Genomic DNA, 9,084 nt, shown 5'->3' with positions numbered 1-9,084 from the left:
TTCTATGTTTACACCAGCCAGCCACATACAGTAGGAGTGGAGGAGGAGTGCTCCACGAGCACTAAGTAGATACATCCATATAAATAAATATATGTATACAATTCTACATTAATAAGTACCTACGCGTAGCTAAGAATTCGTATCGGGATATGTGTTTGTACAACATAACTTATACATTATTGAAGAGCGATTTTAATACAGACCACAAGAAAGAAAGTGAGTCTTAGGTGCAAAAAATCATATATATCTATATGTATATGCGGAAAGTATGTTTAAGGAATACATATTTTTACTTAGAGAAAATATTGCAAATAAACTAAATAAGAACATGTATGAAATGAAAACAATGAGACTCCTGAAAACAAAATAAACAAATATTGTAATAGACAAATGAAAAATTGTTTTTACTCTAAATATGATAATAAAAAAAAGAAGGAAGGTTTCAGTTTTTTAAATGACGGCGCCAATTCAAGTGAGTACTCGCATCCGGAACTACATTAATGGTATGACCATACCATATTCTCGTTTAGCCAAGACTCAAACCCAACCTATCTTACATTTAAATATAACATTCGTATCAAATATAAATTAAATAAAAATATAGCGATAAATGATAAACCATTAAATTCATAAGCCATTTCAGTAATACTATGAAAACTCACTCCCATATATCAAGAATATTTTTGAGAAGATTTTTTAATTTGCTTGTTAACGAAAAACATTAAAAAACTACTGTAAGCCCAAGCTTATTGTTTTTTAGAATTAAGAATAAATAGTTTAGGAATGTTTCCAACTTATAGTTAAGCAATTTTAGCTGTGAGTGTAAACTTAAATGGCGGGAGAAATGTAAAAAATAAGTTTCTTTTAAGAAAAATTATCATGGATCACGTATCACACCTAATTGTCTTCGAGTCAGCTAAAAATTTAGTTGGGAGATAAATGATAAACCATTAAATTCATAAGCCATTTCAGTAATACTATGAAAACTCACTCCCATATATCAAGAATATTTTTGAGAAGATTTTTTAATTTGCTTGTTAACGAAAAACATTAAAAAACTACTGTAAGCCCAAGCTTATTGTTTTTTAGAATTAAGAATAAATAGTTTAGGAATGTTTCCAACTTATAGTTAAGCAATTTTAGCTGTGAGTGTAAACTTAAATGGCGGGAGAAATGTAAAAAATAAGTTTCTTTTAAGAAAAATTATCATGGATCACGTATCACACCTAATTGTCTTCGAGTCAGCTAAAAATTTAGTTGGGAGAATTCGAGTCGCCGTAGTTATAATATGATTGATTTAATATTGCAAATTTGCATGACATAGTTTTGATATTCTCAAGTAATCGAATAATTTCCATAGTTTTCAGCAAGGTAACTCTGGCAGCGATAACAATACAAACCAACGCGCTGATAGCTTATCTTTACTGTTTTCAGTAACAAAAGGGTCCCTCAGTCGCTGAGTAACATTTGCACTTAAAAACATAAGTTTTAGGAAAAAACCCAATGGAGAAGCGTTCCACGTCCACCATGCAAGTGCTCTATGCAGAGCTGGCAGCCGGTGCGTATAAGCAATATCGTTGCGTATACGTAATGAAGTAAAGCTCCTTTACAGCAAAGGCTCGAAGTGCACAGCTTGAGGAGGAGAATATTCTACTGCGCCATCGTCTGAATCGCGCATCTGCCAGCCACAGTAGTAATGCTGCCGAAAATGTGGAGGCCAAGATTTTGGCCTTTCAATTGGAGGAGGAGCGCGATCGTCTGATGGAGTTGGTGCAGCAGCACAAAAAGAAGTACAACAAACTGCATGACGCCTATCTGGAGAAGGTGAAGCGCTGTCGAGCCCTGGAGGAGATGTTTAAGCGGCAGAAGACTCTTACAGGCTTGGTGATGAAATCCTCCCTGGATCAGAGACATGCAGGTGTGATTATGAAGTAGTTTCTGCCATAGATCTAGTTATTAGATTTCCCCCTTCTAGAGCAACGAATGATGATAGAGAAGCGACAGTCGGCCCAAAGTGATCTCAATGAATTGCAAGAGCTAAAGGCCAAAGTCGAGAAGCTACAAAGAGCCCTAGACGAGTCATATGACATTATCGATGAAATGGATTTTGAGCTAGAGAGCGTAAGTACCTCACAAAAGCTGAGGGAGTTTTAGTAATAGTGGATAATTTAAAGGTGGATCTACTTGAAATGCAAAACCAAACTTTACGGGATGAGGTGGCTGCTTTGAAGGCGAATTCAGAGGCTGGAGCAACCAGCTTTGCAGCTTCAGTTCCAAATGATGATGATCCTCCGCCCAAATACGAGGAGGATTATCCTGGTGCTCATCACAAAGCAATGTTGGCTCGTCGATCCTCTTCAAGCAGTGAATCCGGCCCAAAGGACGACGATGCCGATGCAGAGACCATGGAAAGAGCTGCTCTGACCCATAGCGTATGTTGAAGTACTATCATTTTCGAATTCTATGCGTTCTAAAATTCCCGATTTTCAGCTTATCCAAACTGTCGAAACGGAGAGTAATTCCCTGAGACGAGAACTGCTGAGGTCCCGCTGCCAACGAACTATACGTGGAAAGTTGGAAAAAGAAAGTGAGGATGCTGATTAGAAAAAGTTGCACGTTTCGCTTCATAAATTAGGTCCAGTCCAACCACAAATAAAATTACAACCAGTAGATCATAATGAGAAGTACCCAAACTTAGGCTGATGAAACCTATCAATAGACTTACGCACTGTCTGTCTGGTTTGTCCGCTGGACTAACCCAGATTCGGAGCTAGCTACGCCTAACAAGTGCACATACCAGAGATTGCTTTTAAGGTTCGACAAACACGCTCTGCGGCTGCGTTAAATCAAAACTTTTGAGATAGATTAACCTGGTTTTTCGGCCTGCTCGCAAAGGAAACTCGTCTAATGGCGATTAATTAAAATATTTGTTAATGCCATCGAACGGGTTGTGGCCAGATTGCTTGCCAAAGGATTTGGCCTCTGAGCCATGAAGGTTCCAACCCCCAACACTTGCCCCCATCCCATTTCCAATCTGAGTGGCGCGCTATCCATTAAAACATGACAATTATTTTTATGACTTAATGCAGTCGCAGGCCTTGTTGCCCAATGCCTAATGTTGCAAATTATTGACAAAGTAAATTAATCTGCACATTTGTTGGTTAGACCAGACAAACTAGCGCGACACCTCTAGATCACTAAGCTCTCCCACTTGGGGCATTTTTCGTTTGGCTGCTTATCGAATGTGTGCAGTGTGAAAAAATATTTGTTTACAAAGAACTTTCTACAGCAAACCCTATAAGTCTTAAAAGGAATAAGGTAAATGTTGCATATATTTCTTATTAATTTGTATCACTATCATGTTAATTTTTAGATAATAAACAAAATTGCAGCCAATTTAAAGTTATATTAAATAGAACAGGCTCAATCTAAGACATCACTTTTATACGATTGTTGATTTAAACATTTTTATCATAATCATATTAAAATTAATAAAAAAAGCTACTTTTTCGTAAAAAATGAATACAATAAAGAATGTTTAAGATATTAAACAAATTTCCAGGCGATTTGAAGTTATCCAACTAACTTTTTAACTGTGGAAATGAGGACTTGGTGAACATTTTGGTTTCTGTGTGGCAATATTGCTTAGACTAGAGCAAGCCACAATTTGCATATTTCTTGTTTAATTATAATTTTTCGGGGCTCACTTAATGAGCGCGCTCCGCTTGAGGCGGCGATCTTGTTTGGGAGGCGCGTGCCGAAAAGCGACACGACACTTTGGGTGGATTGCCACATCTGAGTCTGGCCTGGTAATGAGTGGTGTGGTCGTATATAAGCAGCCGAGGACTACCAGATTAATTACTTCGATTCCGATTTTCGTCGAGTGCATTTCAATACCCAAAGAGTTTTAAGAGCCTTAAACCAAAATGATGGGAAAAGTGAGTGGAGTAGGTCTGCTATACTTATAACTTTAATAAAGGGTGATATATCCTTTTTAGGCCACTTATTTGTTGTGCCTGTGCCTGGTCAGTGCCGTGTGGTCCATTGAATTGCAGCCGGAGCCGGATTACGGGCCAGTGGCCTACGAGTTCCAGTGGTCGGTGAACGATCCTCACACTGGGGATATCAAGAGCCAGAAGGAGACGCGCAAGGACGACAAGGTCGAAGGTGTCTACGAGCTGATTGACTCCGATGGCTATCGTCGCATTGTGCAATATAAGGCCGATGATCACAATGGCTTCGAGGCGATTGTCCACCGTGAGCCCACGGACATTAAGATCCCGCTGCCTGAGCCGCCCAAGAAACTCTTGGCCGCCAAGATCCTGACTCCGGTGCTGCCGGTGGCTCCACTTGTACACTATGCTGCCCCCAAGGCCATCATCAAGCAGGAGCTGCCCTCCGGTAACTACGTCTCTGTTTCCGGACCCACAGCTCAGTACAAGTACTGAACGGATCTAGACACTGACTTCAGCCTCACAAACCCATTAGGATCCCCGCCTTGACCTGGGAAAGCTTCATTGCCATATATCATAATTAAATTATAATTAGGCCATTAATTGTACATACAGACAGCATACATACATTTATAACTAACTATAAAGATGCATCACATTCAATCTGTTCGCAGAGGAACACAAAATCTATAGAGTTTTTAAATGGGAAAGATTTGGGGGAATGAATTATCAGTAAATGGTGATAAAATATTCAAAAGCAAAATACTTTTTGCTTCGTGGGTTTTAAATGGAAAAAAAATATAATTTCGGAAATTGTGATAAAAGAAGAACCTAAAATTTTAAAAACCCACACATTTCAACATTTTTAAAAGCATTTTGTACATTTATGTACATAAACTTTGTAGAGATGTGAATTAAAAGAAATAATCGCAGCAGAGATTAAGCACATTTTATCAGTTCACAAACAAAGCACAAAAAACGGTAGAAATTTTAAACGTCGATAAAAACTGTTGAATGAAAGCTGAATGGGAAATGCTTAATTTAACTTAAATTTATTTTTGGCATGGCTTGTAGCATAAGTTGCACATTGGATAGTTAAATTCAGCGATTGATGTCTCATAACAAGATGCGTCATGGCTCAGGTGGCTCCAAATTTTTGATAAGCACAAACTAATGCTATCGCGGCCAGACGCGACACGGTCCCAAAGATGACTCTAATCTCACGTACCTGCTGCCCAATCTCACTTGGGGGCGTCCAATTTCGGACGCAGTCGACGTCGTCGATGGCGGTTCTATTGGGTTTGGCTAATGGTCTGGCCAAAGATCAATGGAGCATCAGTGCGAAAATGGTCTGCTCGGTGGAGACACGAAAACTATTGGCCATATTGCTGGTGGTGACCCTTGGCTTTTGCCTGGGAGGATCGAAGGATGCCGAATCGGATGCCAAGTGGATGGCCCCGCTCAAACAGTATGGATATACTGCCAAGCATCTGAAGAACAAAGTGGAGCACGGGGAGTTCACCACTTTCGAGCTGGGCACACCCAATTACCAGATCCTAAACCCCCAAGACGAACCGGAGTATATCACTGCGGATCAACCGCACTACCAGGAAATGCTGAAACGACTGACCAGCGCCAAAAGTGGCTCGGAAACCATTGATGTGGAAATGGCGAGTAGAGTAACTCCCGATCGGAGTCGAACTCAAACTCCATCTAGAATCCAAGAGGCACAGGTTAAGCCACAGTATAAACTGGCACCTGATGGCCGGGAGAAACTAAAGAAGCGCAGCTCCATCCATGGAAAACGTAATCGCATGCAAGCTATGGAGTATAAAACAACGTTTGAACAGGATTCCCTCCCGGACATCCAGGTTTACTCCGGAGCCAGACCATTCCAAAGTCGTGTGGCCAACCTTAACTAAGGCACGGTCTCCGAAATTCGAGTTGTTTTGATATTTGTCTATGTTTCGTTTTTAATTGAAATTTAAAGCACTTTTATATGAATAAATATCAGGCGGTAGTTTGAACGATTAAACTTATTTTCTGTTTTTCTTTGATTGATTGTTTGCAGAATTTTAAGCTTTAAAATTATAAAGAAGAATCAAAAAAAAATGTTTTATTTCCTCCTATTCATAACTGATAATTTGTTTAGCTCAGCATGATATTGTGTTTTAATCGTTTTTTTTATCCACTATTTTTGTGGAAAGTTTTAAGAATAAAAAAACTTAATATATTTGAATTACGCCAATATAAATACATATATCAAGTTTAGTTTTGCCAACTTAAGCTCAGAAATATTTTTTTGGATTATTTTTTGTTATCTTATGTTTAACAATTTAAAAAAAATTTTTGTCTGGCAGTTGACTATTTTTTTTATTATATAAATATGCATTCGGGTATGTATTCTATTTTATTTTTATGCCCTGTATGTAAATTTATATTTCTTAATCAGTGCTAATCGTTAAAAGTTGTAAAATGATAATCGATAAGGCAATCGCCAGCAAAATATGTATTTATCCGTAGCGTACGTGTAGACCCAAAGTGTCAAGAAATTACAACCAAAAATTGATAAGTTTATCGACCCCAGACGATAATATCAGATCTAGGCCAAGACCCAGAAATTATAAATCCCCAAACTGAGGGCGAATATTGTGCAGAACCGAAAAAAAGGTCAGCGAGTGCGGAATGGGCTCAGCTAAAAACCCATTTACCATTGTGGAACTTGGCTACTGTAAGGACTTACTGAAGTTAAGAGCAGGGGGTAATATTAATGCTATTTATGGATGAGCATGTTCATGAAGCCATGAACCAGAGGTCATAAAAGATATGTTTGCTAGCCATGTTCACGATTGGACAACTGTTGTCAACTACTTGATGCTATCGCCGAGTGCGGGTAGATGTGCTTGAATGTGTATTACGGAAGCGGCGGCATCTTGCGATTGTGTGGCCCATTCCCATACCCATTCCCATGCCAATTTCCATTCCCCGGACCCATGCCCATTCCGGAGCACCACCATGCCCCGCTGCGATCCATGGGGCGTTTGGAACGTGACGCGGTCAACGCTTCCGCGACCCATTTGTTCGGCGTTGTAAGTGTTATGGTGGAAGAAGAAGCTCTCGGCCAGCGCAGCGTATTTAAGAGCTATTCAGCGAATTGCATGAAAGAGTTTCGCACGCGACTGACCAACAGCCAACAAGTGCCATTCGATTCGGCGATCCGGGACAAGAAGAAATTCCAGCAATTGTAGGGAAAGCGATCGCGAGCGAGGGAAAGATTTAGTGGAAAGGTAAGAACTGGGCCAATCGATTGGGTACGATTGCGACGGAGTTCTGACCCATTTTTAACCTCCACCCCCTCCCCCCCGTTTTCCCCCATTTCAGATGTTCGAACGCTGCAGTTTATTGTTTGCGGCCATGCTGATGGCTTCGACTTTGATGACCCAAGCCCATTTCCCAGAGTATTGTGCGGAGTGTGAGCAGGAGGTGTGGGAGCAGGTGCCGTGCAGCGAGGTGCCCACCACGGTGTCACCGACGACGACCAGTGGCAGCACCGCAAGACCACCCACCACCGTGGTGGTGCCCAGTACCACAGATCATGTCTATCCCACGACTACCAGTGCACCACCCACACCCCCGGATTACACCACCCAGCCGTCGGCGTACAAGAAGTGCTACTGCGAGTGCAAGCTGGGCTGCAAGGAGTTCTGCCGCAAGGTGGTCTCCTCGGGACCCAAGCAGCCGCTCACCCAGATCTCCTCCATCGGGGAGTATGCGCCGGGTGGCCAGGTGGAGTACACGCATGTGCATCAGCGCAAGTACTTCCCCAAGTACGGTGGAGATGGCTACAGCGGACTGGTGGGACCCGTGGGTGGACCCAAGTCCTATAAGCCCTATCCTCTGGTCTACGAGCAGGCGGCTGCCGCTTCTGCTGCCTCACCGGCGTCCATCTCCTCGGTGGCCTCCTCGCCGGCTGTGGCCAACATAGCTGCTCCCAATTACACGCTGGAGGAGCTGGCCCAGCTGCTGAGCACAGCCTATGGCAGTAAGAAGGGTTATCCCGCCAGTGTGCCATCTCAGCCACGCCAGTTGCAACCGGCTCCTGTGCCAACACCCTCCGTTTACTACTCCCCTGTGCCTGTGTACTCCAAACCGGTGGTTCCACTCGTGAGCAAGGTGGCTCCGGCACCCAAGCTGACCTCCAGCATTAGGTATGCCGCCTCGGCGGTTTCATCCTCGTCGGGCGGTACAGTGGTGAAGATAAAGACTCCCTACGAGGAGAAGATTGTGGTGGCCACACCGCCTCCCATTTACGACAGGACCACCTCCTATCCGATTGTTGAGGAGCCCAAGGCGTATTCAGCGCCCCAAACAGAGGCCTATCCTGTTGTGCAGAGCCAAACGGAATACCCCAGTCCTACGGAATCGTATCCCAGCCACAAGGAGTCGTACCCCAGCATCACGGAGGCATATCCCAGTCAAACGGAGGCATATCCCAGCCAAACGGAGGCCTATCAACCCCGTACGGAGAACTATCCCGTACCGGAACCTCAGCCGGAGGTTAAGCCATATGGTGGACCCGAATCCGGCCCTGATAAGCCATCCTCGACCTTTGACCTGGCCATCGATAACTATCTGAAGGACTTTGGATATGGCAACCAAGGAAGGGGCTATGTGGACTACTGAGTCCCATTCGTTGTTGTTAGGTTTAGACATATTCCTAGGTCTCCTTCTATTTATTTATGTTTTTCCCCTTTTCTGTTGACTTAATAATGATTAAAATATTTAAAAAATGTTATATATTGAAGTTTGACTGGTAAATTAATGATTGTAAAATTTGTAATTTATTTATTTAGGTACTTTGTAAGGTTTATTATTATTTCTCTAAAAGCAATGCATACTTTTGGGCTTTGTTGATAAAAATTTTAATGTTTTTTTCAAGTAAGCAGTGAAAACTAGTTTCCAATCTAAACGAATATTTTTTAAAGGATAAACACTACATATTTCAAAGGTTTCTTAAATATTGTTCATGTTTATAAAAATCGGACTAGTTTATATAATAGCATTGATTTGACACAGACTAACATTCTTGAAGAGGAGTTTTAAATCAACAATCATATGGTTCATAAAATAA

At 41.8% G+C, this 9,084-nt stretch overlaps 4 protein-coding genes across 4 annotated transcripts; all 4 read left to right on the top strand.

Annotated features, from left to right (window-relative positions):
* Positions 1-1,443: 1,443 nt before the first annotated feature.
* On the top strand, positions 1,444-2,670 carry LOC108041162 (protein Daple). Its single transcript, XM_017118979.1, has 5 exons — positions 1,444-1,558; positions 1,613-1,918; positions 1,976-2,121; positions 2,175-2,432; positions 2,491-2,670. Exons 1-5 carry the CDS (start codon positions 1,504-1,506, stop codon positions 2,602-2,604), a joined length of 879 nt encoding a protein of 292 aa, XP_016974468.1. The 5' UTR covers positions 1,444-1,503; the 3' UTR covers positions 2,605-2,670.
* A 1,256-nt stretch (positions 2,671-3,926) lies between these two features.
* Positions 3,927-4,448, top strand: LOC108042879 (cuticle protein 7). Its single transcript, XM_017121357.1, has 2 exons — positions 3,927-3,938; positions 3,999-4,448. Exons 1-2 carry the CDS (start codon positions 3,927-3,929, stop codon positions 4,446-4,448), a joined length of 462 nt encoding a protein of 153 aa, XP_016976846.1.
* A 713-nt stretch (positions 4,449-5,161) lies between these two features.
* On the top strand, positions 5,162-5,875 carry LOC108042859. The gene has a single exon (XM_017121329.1). It carries the CDS (start codon positions 5,162-5,164, stop codon positions 5,873-5,875), a length of 714 nt encoding a protein of 237 aa, XP_016976818.1.
* A 1,257-nt stretch (positions 5,876-7,132) lies between these two features.
* Positions 7,133-8,738, top strand: LOC108041163 (extensin-1). Its single transcript, XM_017118981.2, has 2 exons — positions 7,133-7,240; positions 7,335-8,738. Exon 2 carries the CDS (start codon positions 7,335-7,337, stop codon positions 8,634-8,636), a length of 1,302 nt encoding a protein of 433 aa, XP_016974470.2. The 5' UTR covers positions 7,133-7,240; the 3' UTR covers positions 8,637-8,738.
* Positions 8,739-9,084: the final 346 nt, after the last annotated feature.

This window comes from Drosophila rhopaloa, unplaced genomic scaffold, assembly GCF_018152115.1.
Source record: "Drosophila rhopaloa isolate 14029-0021.01 unplaced genomic scaffold, ASM1815211v1 contig_2, whole genome shotgun sequence".
In the NCBI taxonomy this organism is placed as follows: domain Eukaryota; kingdom Metazoa; phylum Arthropoda; class Insecta; order Diptera; family Drosophilidae; genus Drosophila; species Drosophila rhopaloa.
The sequence above is the reverse complement of the archived record's forward strand: the minus strand, read 5'-3'. Positions and strand labels throughout refer to the sequence as shown.